The sequence below is a fragment of the Filicampus tigris genome, chromosome 1 (assembly GCF_054856515.1).
Source record: "Filicampus tigris isolate MCC_2025a chromosome 1, RoL_Ftig_1.0, whole genome shotgun sequence".
Classification (NCBI taxonomy): Eukaryota; Metazoa; Chordata; class Actinopteri; order Syngnathiformes; family Syngnathidae; genus Filicampus; species Filicampus tigris.
Genome location: NC_141217.1, coordinates 879359 through 898319, shown reverse-complemented (window position 1 = coordinate 898319; position 18961 = coordinate 879359). Strand labels below are relative to the sequence as shown.

The 18961-nt window shown below is 44.8% G+C and overlaps 2 protein-coding genes across 19 annotated transcripts in view; one reads left to right on the top strand and one right to left on the bottom strand.

Annotated features, from left to right (window-relative positions):
• plxnb3 (plexin B3) overlaps positions 1-18961 on the top strand; it is a 243701-nt gene that overhangs the window by 219385 nt on the left and 5355 nt on the right. For 12 of the 17 annotated variants that reach the window (XM_086046166.1, XM_086046125.1, XM_086046183.1 and 9 more), the window contains one exon: positions 12860-12935. In XM_086046166.1, the coding sequence (XP_085902292.1) occupies positions 12860-12935 (76 nt within the window). Of the gene's footprint in view, positions 1-1767; positions 2017-2234; positions 2374-2490; positions 2840-10876; positions 12825-12859; positions 12936-18961 lie in introns of those variants that run through there. The other 5 variants (XR_015088845.1, XR_015088843.1, XR_015088842.1 and 2 more) reach the window with 4 other exon arrangements.
• LOC147152428 (myosin-7B-like) overlaps positions 16337-18961 on the bottom strand; it is a 209741-nt gene continuing 207116 nt past the window's right edge. For both annotated transcript variants that reach the window (XM_086046086.1, XM_086046106.1), the window contains one exon: positions 16337-17014. In XM_086046086.1, coding sequence (XP_085902212.1) covers positions 16727-17014 — 288 coding nt within the window. In that variant the 3' untranslated portion in view covers positions 16337-16726. The remainder of the gene's footprint in view (positions 17015-18961) is intronic.

The following is an 18961-nucleotide window of genomic DNA, read 5'->3' as shown; positions in this document are numbered from 1 at the left end:
TGTTACAAGCAATATCTATTCTAAGTAAGATAACATGCATGTTTCTAATGATTTACAACATTTGTTCAAAGAAAAAGGTTGTTCAAAAGAAAAACCTAGCACAGTAATCACACTGTATTGCTTTAAGAATAAAACTTAATCTCAGTCAAAGACATTTGTATCATAACATGCTTTTCATCAATTTGTCTTTGTCATTGTAATATAATCTTGATAAGATCAGTATTACATTCTTATACATAAGTACTTCATTGAACTTGACTTGGTATCTAAAGTATATTCTGCTTAAGGCCTGGCCTGCTCTGGCGATCCCTGGTGTCCAAATTTGAAATTGCAGTTCCAAGACAATTGTAATTCCTGTCCCATAACGTCTTATTTGTACCATCATTTCACCTGACGTGGCGCACGCCATCCGACACTATCTATATCTATCTATCTATCTATCTATCTATCTATCTATCTATCTATCTATCTATCTATCTATCTATCTATCTATCTATCAAATTTAGTATATACAAATTTAGTTTTAACAGAGAGCAGATTACAATTCAATTTGTTATAAAGCAAAAAAACGTCCCTGTTATAAAAGCACAAAATAGAATAAAAACTTGTGCATTAGGATTGTTCATAAATAACAATAATAATAATAATAATAATAATACGATTAAACACAGGAAACGCCCCTTTCTTAGTTACGGCGCAGTAGAGGACAGCTCATGTTCCACCACGGCTCTTGTGTGATTGTATATGTTAATATGCGCCAGGGATGGAACGTTGTAATGGGGCTCCAGCACATTTAATAAACATTTCAAGCCCGGCTCCTTGACTAAGGCATATGGGTGCATCGATGTTGCTATGTATATGCCGATTGCTACTAATATCTCTGTCTGCTTTCACATCTCCAGGCTGCTTAAAAGTAGCGGGGATAAATTGTTGGTGTTGAGTGGCTTTCTTTTTTCGACTGCCGGCAACTGTATTGGGGTGATACTGTCTTACATGTGTTAGCATGTTTGAAGTGCTACCTGCAACATACCGCATGGAGATCGAACAACGTCGACACAGTTCTTGTTCGCTCCACCGCTTGCAGCCTCGCACTCTATTGCTGCCGTACGGAAGCCGAAATGTTCCCGGGTGATTATACAATACACTATACAAACGGCTGATTTCTATAGTGCAGACGGGTCATCTAACTCCATGCTTTCTCCTGCGCTCGCCATTTTTCTTCAACATTGGTTTTGATGTATTTCTTCCCCGAACAACAAATGTGGCAGTCACTTGGTCTCAGGCATTGACTTTTGTTTTTCCCATCAGACGTATTCATCGTGTGACTACGTGCACCGAACCGTACCGTATCGGTACGGGACAAATAAATACAACACACTACTATGCTGTCGGGCACATGGCAAAAGGTTTTTAGATTTCCCGTCTCTTGATAATGCTTCAGGTTTCCCTTCCTCACAGGTTAAGCGCCTGGGTATCATCCTTGACAGCACTTTATAATTCCAATAAGACATCAATAACACCACCCACTCAGCCCACTTCCTCATGTGCAACATGAACCGTTTCAACACCTACCCCACACCAAACACCACCTAATTCCTTGTGAACAGACATGTCATCTGCCATGTGGATAGTTGTAACTCAAATCTCATTTTTTCCAAATGGTCCAGAACTATGCCACCGATATCATTACCCAAACTCCATCCTACATGGTAGTGCAAAAATGGCTTGTTATTTTACTAAACGGATTGTATGTTTCTCTCACTGTAGGAATTGCAAAGAAACTGGATGTGATCAGCTAGACGAAGGGCTCCGAAAAACTCAAAAAGTGGATGAAGAGCATCAACAACCACATCTACTGGACTGCAACTTCCTGTACATCTGGTCCAGAGAGAATTGCAAGGTGGAATATGATTCGGAACCGCGTGCAAAACATCCATACACACGAGGATCCTGTTTACCCAATTTGTGAGCATGAAATCCACAAGACAACGGACAAAAACAAATGGCTCCAAGCAGGTATATTACCAATGCAGACAACTACACAGCTACAGTGAATTCCACCTGAGATCATATTGTACTATAAAAGATATTATTTTCTAAAATGATGTTTCCATGTCGTTGTCTTTCCCTTCATTGGAATGCTATGCAGGTAAAAAAAAATGTGTATATATGACACTTGTGATTCCAATTGTATTCATTATTACTATTATTCACACATTTTCCTAATGCTTCAGGCTGTATCTGGCCTAAATGCATTACAATGAAAATGCTGACCAACCACAGGCAGAGACAAACGAAGGTGTGCCTCGCTTTAAACTTTCCTTTCCAAAAGCACTTCAGGGGGAGTGCAGCGCCAAACCAAGTCAACGTATGGTAAGGGTTTTGGGATTTAAATGTATTTATCTCTATGTACATGAAATATATAGAAAGACACAACACAAAAATAAACACAATTTAACCAAAGATATTTGTCCTTGTTGTATGTTACAGGCTATGTTGAAGACTTGATGGACCTAATTTTTGATGAAGTCTTTACTAATCCCTTGCCATACACTGATGCAATGTAGGCCATCCCTGTGCCTGAGGACCTCTTAGCCCAGTATGAGAGGCCCGACAAGGAGAAGGTTGTTGCCAGCTATGTGTCCAGGTTGAGACGAGGGCCCATTTGAATCAGGTGTACTGGCTGTCGTCCTACGGAAATTCAGAGCGAAGGACCACACACGCTGGAATAACCACCCTGATTGTGCACCCAAGGAGTCCCCGGGACCAGCTCATAAAAAACGATATGCCAGATATCGGAAACGACTACAATAAATTATTCTTTTCAGTGTGGTTATCACATGATTAATTTTAATTCCACTCATTTCTGTTACTAATATCTGCTTTTTGTTCTTACAATTTTGTTATTTATTCTTAAGACTGTAAATTAAATCCTTCTTAAAACATATTTTACTGGTGAATTGTCCATAGTGCAGTGGCCCGTAATCTGCTCTGTAAATCTGCATAGCATTTTGTAATGAGTACACATTCAGGCAGACAGGGTCCAATCCTGGATGGTCAACTATACACTGCAACTCTCTTTCAACTTCATGAAGTCTTCTCATGACCTCATGGTATTTTTGAATGGTAAGTATAATATTGAGGTATGATAAAAATAGTAAATTTGTATTCAGAATCGTAGTGGAATGATGCCATGGATATTTCCCGACAGCAAATATTCTCTGCTTCTGTTGGCATAGTGGCACACTCCCGACAGAGGCACCTATCAAAAAGGCAGATGAGATGAGATTACCCAGTGCTGAATAGGCTATGAACATGGTGGTAAAGGCTGCTGAGGTGGAATGCAGAGGGCCCCTATTCAGATCAGGTGTTCAACAGCCCCCCATAAGAGCCTACATGGATGACCTTACCATCACAACATCAGTCCCAGGGAGCAGGTGGATCTTGCAGGGATTGGAGAGGCTCATTTGGGCCAGGATGAGTTTCAAGCCCGCTAAATCAAGGTCTATGGTACTGAAGAAGGGGAAAGTGGTGGACAAATTCAGATTCTCAATCTCAGGAATGGCAATACCATCGATTACGGAGCAACCAGTCAAGAGCCTGGGAAAGCTCTTTGACTCCAGCTTGAAAGACTCTGCTGCTATCCAGAAGTCCACTGAAGAGCTTGGAGGGTGGCTCACTAAGGTGGACAAGTCTGTCCTGCGTGGTAGATTTAAAGCCTGGATCTACCAGCAGTCCATCCTTCCTAGAGTCCTGTGGCCTCTCCTTGTGTATGCAGTCCCAGTAACAATGGTGGAGTCCTTTGAAAGGAAGATAAGCCGCTTCTTGCTGAGATGGCCGAGTCTTCCTCACAGCCTCAACAGCGCTGCCCTGTACGGGACAAGTAACACCCTGCAGCTACCCTTCAGTGGGCTCACTGAAGAATTCAAGGTGGCACGCACACGAGAAGCCCTGCAGTACAGAGACTCCAGTGACTGCAAGGTGCCACCAGGGATTGAAGTGAGGACAGGAAGGAAGTGGAAGGCAGAAAAGGCAGTGGAGGTGGCTGAGTCACGCCTATGGCAAAAGGCGTTGGTTGGTGTCGTGGCAACAGCCAAAATACCATCACCCTCTACAACACCACAAAGAGCGGCGTCGACGTGATGGACCAGATGGTGCGGGCAGAGCTGGGCAATCCATCCCTGGGCCGGACCGGTCGGACCCTCCGGCCCAGCCGGATGCCCATTTTTGGGGCGGGTGGTGGGGGGGTAACAATTTTTTTAAAATGGCTGGACTAAGCATGGCCGGAAGTTGATTTTAGTCTGGCCCACTAATCGTCCCTCATGCGTGTGACGTACTCGCGAGGCAGCCAAAAATCATCTCATCCTACTCGGTGAAAGGCTTCTTTTTAGGATTCTTTCTACTCCTGCGTCTGCGCGAGCGACAACTGCTGTTATAGGGATTATGGTATTGCCCCTCCGCCCCCTCTTGGAATGGTGTACCCCAGCTGCAGGTGGGAGGCGCGGGTTACGTGATGTGACAATGAGGAAATACAAACACGATTGAGCGCACGTTGCTGTCTCACATGTTGCGATGACAGTTTCCCTCACAGAAACGGATGAGCCACGCAGGTCGTTGCTGCTGCTGCAAAGTCCAATCACTCAAAGTAAACAAGCTACTCACCGACGTTCTCCCTTAGCCGCCACCTTTCAGATCGTTTTCGCAATAAAATTAAATGCATCGTCTAGTCATCCCTTTATGGTTCTAGCAGGCGCGATATGCATTGTTGTCGCTGTCTTTTTGAAGCGACGCCGCCCCGACTTGTTTCAAAACAATTTGTGTCCACGAGTATGTATATTCAGACGCTAGCACATCAAGGTGGAGTTCATGCACTTTTTCCGGCGTTCACTACTTCCGGAAATACGCCATAGCAAACCTGCATTGTATAGTGGTTTGCTGGTATGCTTTTATTTTGAAGGCCGGGAAGGAGGAGAAGTGTGCAAAATAAATAAGTAACTTGACTACGACTTCTGCGACGTCTTCTTCTACGACTCTTCTCTATAATTATTGGACCCAAATAATTATACAATATGACAAACCCCAACCCCGGGGCTCGCAATGCAAGGAAGCACGCAGTTGGGTAAATACTACTGGCGCATTTGAAGTGTGTCCACAGCGGGTTCGAATAGTAAATTAGCCAGCTAATGATCCTTAAAAAGCCTCTGTCTCTCCCGCAGCGACGTCAATCACGGAGGCTTTTTTTTTTTTTTTGGGTCGGGGGCAGAATGGGGAGGGGGCCGACAATGTTTATGAATATGGGCGGAGGGTTGCGGCCGGAAGGGTACCCAAATCAAGGGTGGAGGGTCGCGGCCGGACCGGCAAAAATGGTCAAGTTCCCAGCTCTGGGTGCGGGAATACACTGTCCGAAGAGGAACACGGCGCTGGCCAGTCGCCGTGTTCTACAACATGATCGACATCGCAGCACTGAATGCACATGTTTTGTACCAGGCATGCACCAGGCTGAAGGAGAGACGGGCAAGCGTCTTAGCGAAACTCGCACAGGAGTTGGCTCAACATTATATAGGTGCGAAGCAGACAGAAATGCTTCCCGAGCCCTGGTAAAAAAAATAAGTGCCAGGTCATACGCAACTGCAACAGCAATAATGCCACCAAGCAATGTGTGCTCTGTGAAAAATATGTGTGGAACATGCAGAACACAAATGCCGTGGGCATGCGTACAGTGCACTGTCATTCTGTAACACGCACACACACTGCATGGGGACAAAGTTATATTTTTTAATTATGTGTGGATATGTTTTTTTTCTGTGTTCAATAAATCTCACAAAAACTCCCGTAAGTGATGATTTCTTGCAAAACCGTCATCTTGGGAACAATGCAAAACGCAAACAACGCAAAACGAGCATGCACGTACCCAACTACAATACTGGGAAGCTTACAAAATGTAGGATTCTCTTCCAAACAAATGGTCAATGAAGTGGTGGGAGGGGGTTGTTTAATTACATTGCAAAGTAGGGGGTGGCTTCTCGGGCTACTACACTTTAACATAACAATAGCTCGACTAATCCCCTGACACACACCCTCCCTGGGTTAAAAACCCAGCCATGGAAGCGCAAGGTAGGCTGGTTAAAAAAATAGGCTATGGAAGTTTTAGTGTTAAGTGCGGACTTGAAAGACTTAGTGTGTAAACAAGCACATGGAGAAGGCATGCCCTGTCCATACCTCGGCTGCACGTTGGCCACGCCCACCCAAATCTGCTCGTTTCATCCTAGACTGTCAGTGATCTTCATTTTGGAGCCTGTAATTCTACAACAAGGTGGAATTTCTTGAAAACGTGTTTTGATACAGTATTAGGGAGTCCAGAGGATGTTTGTTTTCGTCACTGCAAAGGTTATGTTAGGGGCACTTTAAAAAGTCTTGAAAAAGTATTCAATTTTGATATCTGGGTCTTAAATTTGATGCTGTACAAGGCTCGAAATGAGCGGTCTTGCATCGCCGTTTGACCGGTCCAAATTTTAATTTCTTGGCACCTTAAAAAACAAAACTTTCCAAATGTGTCTATTTATTTTACTCATTTGCTAGCTTGTGCATTTAATATTACCATTAGGCAACGGCAGCGGTGGGTAGTAACGAGTACATTTACTCCATTTACTTGAGTAAGTTTTGGGAAATTTTGTACTTCTATGAGTAGTTTTAAATCACTATACTTGTGAAGGCAGATGGTTAATTTAAATAAATTGACCAACCTCGCCTTGGTGCTTCCAGGCTCTTTAAGCAGTCTGACGCTCCTCCTATAGTCCAACTTTAATTGATCAATGTTGTGGTGCGATCTTCACGTTCACAGTATTGTTTAAACAAAACTTGCTTGCAGCCCCAATGGCATGCGTTTGAGAGACAAATAAATGATAAAGAAGAACGGCAGCATATGGCAAACTCAAACATTTGTTGCGCCACTACCTGGCAAAGACACACCTACCGCGTGATTACTGGGACAGATATAGTGTCGGGAAACGGGAATGCTGGGAAGGGGCGTAGACCCAGTTGTGCATATGAACAAAACATTTAACCATCATAAATGTCCGAAATGCAACATAAAGTGTTAGCAATTAAAGGGGCTATCCAAAATATAAAACTCAAGAAATATGGCTCCTACAATACTTTTAACTTTTATTTGAGTAGATTTGTGAAGAAGAAACTGTACCCTTACTTTGCTACATTAGGCTACATTGAACCTGTTACTTAAATCCACTCCGCTTACGTGTTTCTCTCTCTCTCTCTCTCTCTCTCTCTCTCTGTCTCTCTCTTTCTCTCTCTCTCTCTCTCTTTCTCTCTCTTTCGCTCTCTTTCTCTTTGGGAAAGGCACATTTACTTTGTCAGAGACCTGCGCCAGGCTCTACCATGTTTCACCAAACAAACGTATCCGTATAGCCCTGCAGTCTTGTCACGTGATCATATTCAACTTAAGCTGCGGGAAAGTTGTTTTCGGATGAAACGGATCGAAAATGTCACGCAGCAATGCAGACACAGAAGAGGAGGTTCATTGGGAAAAATGTTTGTTTTTGCATGTTTTGTCACATACACAGACTAAAACACACGCAAACACACACACAGTTTATACAAGTTCATGGGCTACTTTATTGTTCTGCCTGCGGAGCCTGTTAAAAAAAAGTACAGGGGCTGAAATTTTGTGATACTTATGCTTAATTTATTTATTTTATTTATACCATAATTATTTTGTTGATTAAAGTACTTGAATTTACCTTAGGATTATTTTCAGTTATTTTTTTAATTAAATGTAATTCATTTTATTGATTGGATTGACTTTAATTTGCCTGAAGATGATTATTTTAGTATTTTCATCTGAATGAATGGTTGTTTTTAAAAAAATAAAAAATATATGAGACTCTACAGTTACTCAGGACTTGAGTGTTTTTTTCACCAAGTACCTTTTTACTTTTACTCAAGTAATTATTTGGATGACTACTTTTTACTTCAACTTAAGTCATATTATTCTGAAATAACAGTACTTTTACTTGAGTACAATTTTTGGCTACTCTACCCACGTCTGCGCAACGGAGACAACTTGACATGCGTTAAGAGTCAGTCGCAGATGGATGTAACAGCGAGAATCTAGTCACTTTTCAAAATAAAATGTTTTTCAGCCTCGGATAATAAATAATCAGAGAGTACTGTACTTTTCTTTTCTCTTTCTTTCATCTGTGCGGCCCGATCCAAAGTGGCCTGCGGCCCGGTGGTTGGCCTTCGCCTTTGGCTAGCTATGTGTTCAAATTCAGCTAGGCACATTCAAGATGCTCGAATTCCATTCCAAGTCCTCCAAAAAAGTCCCTCCCTCCATTGCTCCCATTTTTCAGTCTGCCTTCTTAAGCCATCCAGCTGCGCACGAGCCTGAAGAGGCAGCTGCGTAGGGCAGCCAGCAAGCTGCTAATGTAAATGATGCGACAGCAGCTAATACTGGCCAGCTAGCTTTACTGCTGCTGCTCCCCTCCATCCCAGCCCAGCTATGATCTCTAGTGCAGTGATTCTCAACCAGTGTGCCCTGGGGGATCATCAAGTGTGCCGCGGGAAATTATTCAATGTCTATTATTTTGACAAAAATATGTACAGGTATTTTCTAAAAAAAAAAAAAACTGTTTTGTTAATTTATATAGTGCCTGTTTGTGGTTCATTCTTGTTCAACCATCGTCTGTAAATAACTTAGACAATTGTGTGTAATGAACATGCAACATTTATATAGGAGCTTAATTGTGGATGATTGTACTGTGTTGTTGACTGAACATACTAATCACTATCGCTAATGCTAATCGCAATCGCTAATCGTTAGCATGTCTGCCTGTTTGTGGTTCATTCTTGTTCAACCATCGTCTGAAACTAACTAAGACAATTGTGTGTAATGACATTTATATATGAGCTGACTTGTGGATGATTGTAGGTTGTTGACTGAACATAATAATCGCTATCGCAAATGCTAATCGTGATGGCTAATCGTTAGCATAGGCTCATCTTGTTCATGTCTATGAAAATACATGTGTATGTAATGCATAGACTTCTGACACACCTAGCATGCGTAAACCGGGAATGAAACACCAAAGAGGCATGATTCTTTGACTGCTGAGGCTGTCGGGACGGAGGGCCAAACAAAAAAAAATTGCGACAAGCCGAGGGCCGGACTGATAGAATGTTCACTGAAATTTTGCTAAAATGTCCAGATTGGATCAGGTCCTTCGAGCCTGCTGATGATGCCACGCTTTATATTTCTGTAATCTAATTCTTTGCCCCTGTTTGTCACCCCCTGGCTAGTGTGTTTTTATATTCCGAGTTACTAAATGAAAAATAAAGTACACTACTGATACTTTTTCAAGGCAACTCGTACGTCACTTCCGCTTATGACCCGAGAAGAAGCCGCTGTCCGTCTTGTGAAACAAGATCAGTGGAACATTTGCGTTTCTCCTTCCAAACTGGAAACAATTTTCTGGTTGACTCGGGCTGCAAAATTCTATGAACTGCATATAATGTGAAGTAAAACGGAGAGGATCATATGATTGGTATGATGTCTCCAGCTGACTCTATTTTAGAGTGGCAAGGTATGGATGTGGTTGATCCTGTCAGAGAACACAGGCCAGTATTCCACTTGACACGTCTATTTATTGTGGTCTGCAACAACACAAACAAAGAATAACCTTGCAACATCATCCAATGCGCATCCATTAGTTAACAATAGGCTATGCCTAAACATTACAGTTCACTGTATTAAGCAATTAAACAGCCAAACAATACATACAATACACATTCACACGTTTCATCACTAGAATAGTTCGCATTCTAGCCAAAATAACTAACTAGTGTTCATTAACGTGACATCACTCACGAAAACATATCAAGGCTATTATGTACAGCAGTTACCGGACACGAACCTAAATTATTAAACTCACCTTTTAGCATTGTCCACTGATAGTGTAGTGGTACACACGCCTGAGTTGTGTGCGGGCAGCGTGGGATCGATTCCCGCTCAGTGACAGTGTCTATGTGTGCCCTGTGACTGGCTGGCGACCAGTTCGGGGTGTAGTCTGCCTTCGCCCATTGACGGCTGGGATAGGCTCCAGCAACTCCCCGCGACCCTGTATAGGATAAGCGGTTTGGAAGATGACATGACATGACCTTTTAGCATTTACACACAACAACAAACGTGGTGAAACACGGGAAATCTGCAACTACTGAGTTTGCTAGTGCAAACAAATTACTAGCCAGCTGTGTCGAAGGAGGAAAATTAAAAGAAACCACGTCTCTCGTTATCAACACTGAGTGCTTGAGGAGCGTTCAATGCCTGCTCAGTGTGGGACATCTCAGAACTACATCAAAACTCAATGAATTTATTATCAAATGCCAACAATTACTAATACTAAAACTATGTGGGATTTCTAACATGAAGTATTTCTTAATAAAGCGTCTTTTACTCCGAATAACTTTTCACCACAATCTGAAAGCCACGAAAAGTGACGTGAAGTCTTCAGTCGGCACGTAGATGACCGAAGGACGATCCTCGCAAAAGTTGTGGTAATGTTCGTTATAACAACAGCCAGGGGGTGGCAAACATAGATGCAAATAAATATACGACAGAAATAGTGTAACGAATTGGATTATCTGTGTTGTGGTCGAATGTGTGTCTTGCCAAGTTGTGTTGTTTCCGAGGTTCATGAATGTATTGAGTGAACCGCTCGAGCGAGAGGAGCCGAGGACGAAGAGGAGAACCGTGACTCGTTTTTGACTGAACGGTTGTCGTACTGTATTGTCGTCGGCTGCGGCCCACAGTAGCCGGTTGGACTAATAAAAATGTGATAATTAAACTATGTCTGTTTTCTAGGAAGACGCTACAATATATTTTAAAGCGTGACGTCATCGGCAGGCGCGAAGAACCCGATCACATCTGCTACTCACACCGGCTTGCTGCGGGCCGGATCTAATAATAAATCAACATCATCGCAGGGGCCGTAGAAAACCTTCTCGCGCGCCGGATGTGGACTTTGACATGTGCTATAATGTATAAGTGCATTTCACTAGTGTTTATGAGCAACATAAATTTCACTAGTGTGTATGAAAGCATTTCAGTAGTGTGAGAGTTATTCCTGAATTAGGTCTCTGACGGCCCCTCATAGCATACACATAAGCATACATAAACTGCTCCATTGCGTCCCCTCACTCCCTCACTTTAGCATTTTTTTGACAAACTCACGTCCATTGTATACCTGTGTAGCCCGTGAAATATTCTTAGCAAGTTAATACGAGTGCAACAACTATGTCTACTTTTCTGCCTGACCTTTAAGTGGATAACCTGTATTTGAATGGAGGGAACTCAAGTGCCGCTGATGATTTAAAGCCTTAAAAGGTTTAATTGATGCCCAGGCAGAATGGCTTGCCATTACGTATTTGGTGGGCCAACACTACTCAATTTTTTTTCCCTCCAAGCCATTTGTGTCAAAGTGCATGCACGTTTTATGCACACACTTGTTTCCTTGTTTGTTGAATGTAATCCGTTCCATCAACGCGTTGAAACGAGCCCTCACACACACTGCACTTTGTGTAAAACAGCTGTCAGCAACTTAATTGTGGGCCGAATTTACATTTTCATCAGACAAACTATAATGATATAAAAATCTCACAGTTTGGTTTTATCACGCTATTGATGTAATGGTATAATATTTATTGCAATAATGTGTGAAAGCTCACTGCACTGCAGTAAATCTCACTGTATTGCTAGAAAGTTCACGGTACACGGTCAGTGGTCAATTTGACAGTAGTTCTTATTCATAGCATTAGAAATGTGATACTACCTACTGACGGTTATTCCTATGCCTATCAAGTCAGAAATACAGAATCACTGAATGGCAACACAGGTACTGTAAAGTAAAAGTCAAGTAACAAATAAAACAATCACCTTGTTAGTTTCTTTTTCTATCCTTACTGAGATGCTTAGATTTGGAGGGTTATCTCTGATGTGTTGTCCGAGGCAAGGGGTGGAAGTCGAGCGAAGTGGAAGAGGTCTCATCAACGGACACTGCTTCCCACCAGAAAACACCATGTTGCAGTGGCATTTGTGAGCCGTCCAGCCCAAAGATTGATTACGAAGCCAAGCTAACACAGGGACCCGGGGTCTCTAAATGCATTGAAAGTGTCCATAATCAACGCATGCTTCAATTCACATTAGTTCTTTTTTTAAATTATTTTTATCATAAGATAAATGTACTGTAGCTCACAGCTGGCTTTTGTTTACATAGCTCGCAGGAGCAATGTCACTTGCGTCAGTCAGCCAATCATCAGTGTATTTCTGTAAATCTGTCACAGTATCACGTGGGTTATGCAGCCATTCGGGTGCCTGTATTGCAAATACAGAGGAAGAAGCTAACTGCTCTCCATGAACACATGGCAGCACAAATGAACCAGCTGCTAATATCAGGGGCACACCCACAATGACTTACTGAAGGTCGGACAGTCCTCTTCATGGAAGACCCGCAGAAGGAACGACTCCATCAAACTACCGACCTATAACCTCCCTCAGCACCACAGGGAATGGTGGCAGATTTACAAGCAAAGCACAGCAACATCCCAGAACAAGAACCAGTACTGTGTGGCCACCTTTGAGACCCCAGGACTCAACAGCCCCTTCCCTTCAATGCCTGACTGTGAGAAAACATAGAATGTTTTAAATACAGACAAAAAGATGTTTGTTTTGGACAAAGGGCACTGCTGTGGCTGCCAGGAACATATTGCCTTAGCATGGGAATGTGTCAACAATCTCACAGCACTGTGACAATGTAATAATGGGGGTGTGCGTGTGTGTGCTGTGCAGGTATTACAGTGACATCTACAGTACTGCTTCCGGCTGTTACCAGGAGATGAACTCCACTCTGACTGAGCTGTCTGGGGTGAGTGAAACTAAACAAGCAGGACATTTCAACTCGGTTTGGCTCAGTACATAGATGTATATGGTTAAGATGCTCTTCTAAGTGATGGCCAACATTAGACTGTGTGCTTCAAGTGACACAGTTCCGATAGATCTTTACCAATGACATCACTTTACCCACAATGCTTAATTTGCGGTCAACATGTTGTACCAAGGTTACGCAAAACCTCTCCGCAAAAAGAAAGAACAAAATTAGTGTTATCGGTCATCAGTCTAATTTCTAGTTTCGTGAAAAAGGTATCTAATATTACACCTGACCATTACATTGACACATTGGAACTAGTTCTTCGAAGTCGTTATGAAGAAAAACAGAAGTTGGTTGGAAGGAAAGCTACGTATAAACTTCCAAATCTGACTCGTTAAATGAAGCCAGTTTGTTAACGGAAGTGATCTATCACAACATTAAATTACTTGATTGTTAAGAAGAGTGCCTATGTGTGGGAGGACTTTGATGCTGTTAAGAGCCTGGAGTCTTACTATTACTTTGTGTCTGGATGGATGAAGGATGTTGGCTGCATTTAACAAAACAATCTTCGTCTCATGTCAGCAAATGTACAGTGGGCACGCAAAGTATTCAGACCCCTTGAAATGTTTCACTTTTTGTGTCATTGCAGCCACTTGCCAAAATCAAAAAAGTTCATTTTATCTCTCATCAATGTACAGTCAGCACCCCATCTTGACAGAAAAAAATGGAATGTAGAAATGTTTGCAAATTTATGAAAAAAGAAGAACTGAAATATCATTTGGTCATAAGTTTTCAGACCCTTTGCAAGAAACCTTCATATTTAACTCACATGCTGTCCATTTCTTCAGATCCTCCTTGAGATGGTTCTGCTCCTTTATTGGAGTCCAGTTGTGTTTGATTAAACTGATTGGACTTCATTAGGAAAGGCACACACCTGTCTATATAAGACCTTACACCTCACAGTGATATGTTGAATGGGGCATTACTAGAGAAATATACAAAGTTAACTTGTTAGTGAAAACGTGGCCCCACCGTCCCTTTAACTTTTGAAATATTGGACGAGCGAGCACAGCGACGGCACACGAATTAGCAGTTACCGGAGCTAGAGCCTAATGGCGTCGTGAACACCACCCCCCCCCCCCAAGTTCGACCAACCAATCGGCATTTGGCAGCGCAGCCCGCCCCCGTGAAGAATTCCTGCAGGACGATTTAGACCCTGGTGCTTACATTTCTTCCTGAGGGCAGTCGCTCGTTGCTCAAGCACCGCTTGGATTTAGAACTATGACAGCAGTCATTTTTACGGATGTGGACCGCTGATATTGTCCCGGCGGCTCTTGATCGTGCTGCATGTGTCGTGCCGTTATAAAATACAGCTGTTTTGGAGCAAACTGCATATTATTTTGTATTTAATCTTTTTCTAAAATGCTGCAGTATTGTTTTGTTGTTGTTTGTGCTTATGCACCAAACGGCAGTGCAGAGTACCCACCCTTTTTGGAGTCCTTGGAGGGTGTGCTGGAGGGCGCTCCACCTGGGGACTCCATCGTTCTGCTGGGGGACTTCAATGCTCACGTGGGCAATGACAGTGAGACCTGGAGAGGTGTGATTGGGAGGAACGGCCCCCCAGATCTGAACTCGAGCGGTGTTCGGTTACTGGACTTCTGTGCCCATCACGGATTGTCCATAACGAACACCATGTTCAAACATAAGGGTGTCCATATGTGCACTTGGCACCAGGATACCCTAGGCCGCAGTTCGATGATCGACTTTGTAGTCGTATCATCGGACTTGCAGCCGCATGTTTTGGACACTCGGGTGAAGAGAGGGGCGGAGCTGTCAACTGATCACCATCTGGTGGTGAGTTGGCTCCGATGGTGGGGTAAGATGCCGGTCCGACCTGGCAGACCCAAACGTATTGTGAGGGTTTGCTGGGAACGTCTGGCAGAATCCCGTCAGAAGGAGTTTCAACTCCCACCTCCGGCAGAACTTTTCCCACGTCCCGGGGGAGGCGGGGGACATCGAGTCCGAGTGGACCATGTTTCGTGCCTCCAATGTTGAGGCGGCTGATCGGAGCTGTGGCCGCAAGGTGGTCGGTGCCTGTCGTGGCGGCAATCCCCGAACCCGCTGGTGGACACCAGCGGTAAGGGATGCTGTCCAGCTGAAGAAGGAGTCCTATCGGGCCTTTTTGGCCTGCGGGACCCTGGAGGCAGCTGACAGGTACCGGCTGGCCCAGCGGAATGCAGCTCTGGCGGTTGCTGAGGCAAAAACTCAGGTGTGGGAGGAGTTCGGGGAGGCCATGGAAAATGACTTCCGGACGGCTTCGAGGAAATTCTGGTCCACCATCCGACGTCTGAGGAGGGGGAAGCAGTGCACCATTAACACTGTTTATAGTGGAGATGGGGTGCTGCAGACCTCAACTCGGGACGTTGTGGGTCGGTGGGGAGAGTACTTCAAAGACCTCCTCAATTCCACCGACACGCCTTCCACTGAGGAAGCAGAGCCTGGAGACTCTGAGGTGGGCTCTCCTATCTCTGGGGTTGAAGTAACCGAGGTAGTCAAAAAGCTCCTCGGTGGCAAAGCCCCAGGGGTGGATGAGATCCGCCCAGAGTTCATAAGGGCTGTCATGGTTGATACGTCTCTACAACAACGCGTGGACATCGGGGACAGTGCCTCTGGATTGGCAGACCGGGGTGGTGGTCCCCCTTTTTAAGAAGGGGGACCGGAGGGTGTGCTCCAATTACAGAGGGATCACACTCCTCAGCCTCTGTTCAGGGGTGCTGGAGAGGAGGGTCCGTCGGAAGGTCGAATCCCGGATCCAGGTTGGGCAATGTGGTTTTCGTCCCGGCCGTGGAACAGTGGACCAGCTCTACACCCTCAGCAGGGTCCTCGAGGGTGCGTGGGAGTTCGCCAACCAGTCTACATGTGTTTTGTGGACTTGGAGAAGGTGTTCGACCGTGTCCCTCGGGGAGTTCTGTGGGGGGTGCTTCGGGAGTACGGGGTACCGAGCCCCCTGATAAGGGCTGTCTGGTCCCTGTACCACCGATGTCAGAGTTTGGTCCGCATTGCCGGCAGTAAGTCGGATTCGTTTCCTGTGGGGGTTGGACTCCGCCATGGCTGCCCTTTGTCACCGATTCTGTTCATAACTTTTATGGACAGAATTTCTAAGCTCAGCCGAGGTGTCGAGGGGCTCCGGTTTGGTGGCCTCAGTATTGCATCTCTGCTTTTTGCAGATGATGTGATACTGTTGGCTTCTTCAAGCCGAGATCTCCAACTCTCGCTGGAGCGGTTCGCAGCCGAGTGTGAAACGGTCGGAATGAAAATCAGCACCTCCAAATCTGAGACCATGGTCCTCAGTCGGAAAAGGGTGGCGTGCCCTCTCCGGGTCGGGGATGAGATTCTGCCCCAAGTGGAGGAGTTCAAGTATCTTGGGGTCTTGTTCACGAGTGAGGGTAAGATGGAACGGGAGATCGACAGGCGGATCGGTGCAGCGTCTGCTGTGATGCGGACCCTGTATCGGTCTGTCGTGGTGAAGAAGGAGCTCCGCCGAAAGGCGAAGCTCTCAATTTACCGGTCGATCTACGTTCCTACTCTCACCTATGGTCATGAGCTGTGGGTCATGACCGAAAGAACAAGATCTCGGATCCAAGCGGCCGAAATGGGTTTCCCTCGCAGGGTGTCCGGGCTCTCCCTTAGAGATAGGGTGAGAAGTTCGGCCATCCGGGAGGGACTCAGAGTCGAGCCGCCGCTCCTCCGTGTTGAGAGGAGCCAGTTGAGGTGGCTCGGGCATCTGATTAGGATGCCTCCTGGATGCCTCCCTCGTGAGGTGTTCCGGGCATGTCCCACCGGCAGGAGACCCCGAGGACGACCCAGAACACGCTGGAGAGACTATGTCTCCCGGCTTGCCTGGGAACGCCTTGGGATCCTTCCGGAAGAGCTGGAAGATGTTGCTGGGGAGAGGGAAGTCTGGGCTTCCCTGCTGAAGCTGCTGCCTCCGCGACCCGACTTCGGATAAGCGGGAGATAATGGATGGATGGATGGATATTTATTCCTTTTTGATTTGGTTTGGCACGGCACATTTCCTGAGAGGAAAAGAACGGAGAGAGAGGTGAATTAGAGCGAGGCTGTTCACATCTGAATAAAGATGCAACAATACACTGCCCTGCCGTGTTGGTTGTCTTTAGCAAGGAAGACGCTAGAAAAAATGCATAAAGTCAAACCTATATTATAACCCACCATACCATGGCCTCTGAATATAAGGAAGAACAACTTTTTAAGGGTTACTCTACCAACGCGTACGTCGCGACTATCACCGCCGGGCAGGGGGACTCAGCCGAGCAATTCATACTCATCGTCAATATTTTGAAGCAGATGTAATGCCTCCTCTACTGTAAAGCTTTTTTTTAAATATACATGTATAGATCATGGTGACCAGCAGCCTTTATCAATGGAGCCGCTGGTTGCTATGGAAACCTTAATCACGCGATCAAAAACATTGGCGGCGTCAAAAGGGGGTTGGATTAAAGCCGAAAATAACGCGCTAAACTGACACCCCTAATATATATGTATATATATATATATATATATATATATATACATATATATATATATATATATATATATATATATATGGAACATAGGCTGTTATGACTGGTTGTTCATGTGGTGTATCAGTTGCTCTGCAGTTGCTATGGTCCTTTTATGCTTTGTCCTTTATGATGTCATATAGGCCTTAAGTCTTATAGTTTAAAACTTTGAGTTAGACAGTGACACATTGTCAGTACGTCAAACCTTCTTTGAGTGGGGATGCAAACTCTCTTCCAGTCCTGATCTATGTTGTTACTTAGTATTTTTCTTGCTAAATACTTTTTACTCTTCAACTTCCATGTCATACCTGCGGATGGGTCTAAATCCCGATCACATGACAGAACGTACTGACCTGTCATGGACCCAGCAGACTCAGATACAATCCCTCAAGCCAAAGACTGCTCCTATACATCCCTCCACCTCCAATCAGGTAGTGATTGTCTCACCGGGTGCTGCTTTGCCTTTTCACCGAACCTCTCATGTCGCTCCTTCACGATGGGTCGCTCAAGTCGTCGCAAGTCCCGGTCTGCCTCCAACCGCCCTCAGCCTGCTGACCACCCCAAAACCCTTCGTGTAAGCTCTGTCTTTTCTTCCACGTCTCTCTCATCTTTGCCACCTACTTGTCCTAATTTTGTACAGTCCCCTTCTAGTTTAACAGCCGATGTTTTGTTTTTAGACACAGATTTTTCTGACTCTGAAGATGGCCATGATTTGGTTAATCTCCTTTCTGATTCTGACTTTGATTTTGGGCTTCCTGCTTTTTCAAGCCCTCCTCAGTTTTTGTACGATGATGATCCCTTAGTTTCCGATTCAGATTTTGACAGATTTTGGTTTTCCGAGTCCCTTCCTAAGTTACTATTCAAGCCCTTGCCAATTTTTGTCACGTTTTTCTGATGATGATGTGTCCACTCCAGAACACTTTCCATTAGACCCTATCTTGGGCGCCTGGTTGGCCATTTACACGGGACCCCCGTGGGGTGGCCAACGTAGACGCCCGAGTAGAGGTTCTGGTTCCTCCCGTATGTCCACTTTTTCCAGGTCGCGTCATTCCTAACCTGTACACTTAGTGTCCACCACTGAACCCTTTCCTTCAGACCCTACTTTGGGTGCCCGGTTGGCCATTTACATGGCACCCCTTGGGGTGGCCAACATAGTACTGTAGGGTTTCTGGTTCCTCGTTAGCTTTTTCCAAGTCACATCATTACGAATTTTTACCCATGCCAGTACACTCCCCATCTTTTTCGTCACCTCGATCACTGCGTACTTCTTCATCTAGTCCCGTTCATCCCGTTCCTTCAAGCTTACATTCCTCACTATCTGTACTCCCAATCCCTCGTGTCTCATGTGCGTCCCAACCTATATGGTGGCAGGCAGATGAGGCAGGGCCCCTTCCCGGCGCCTCAGCAAATGTGGGCCCCCGTCCTGATGCATCAGCAGTGCTA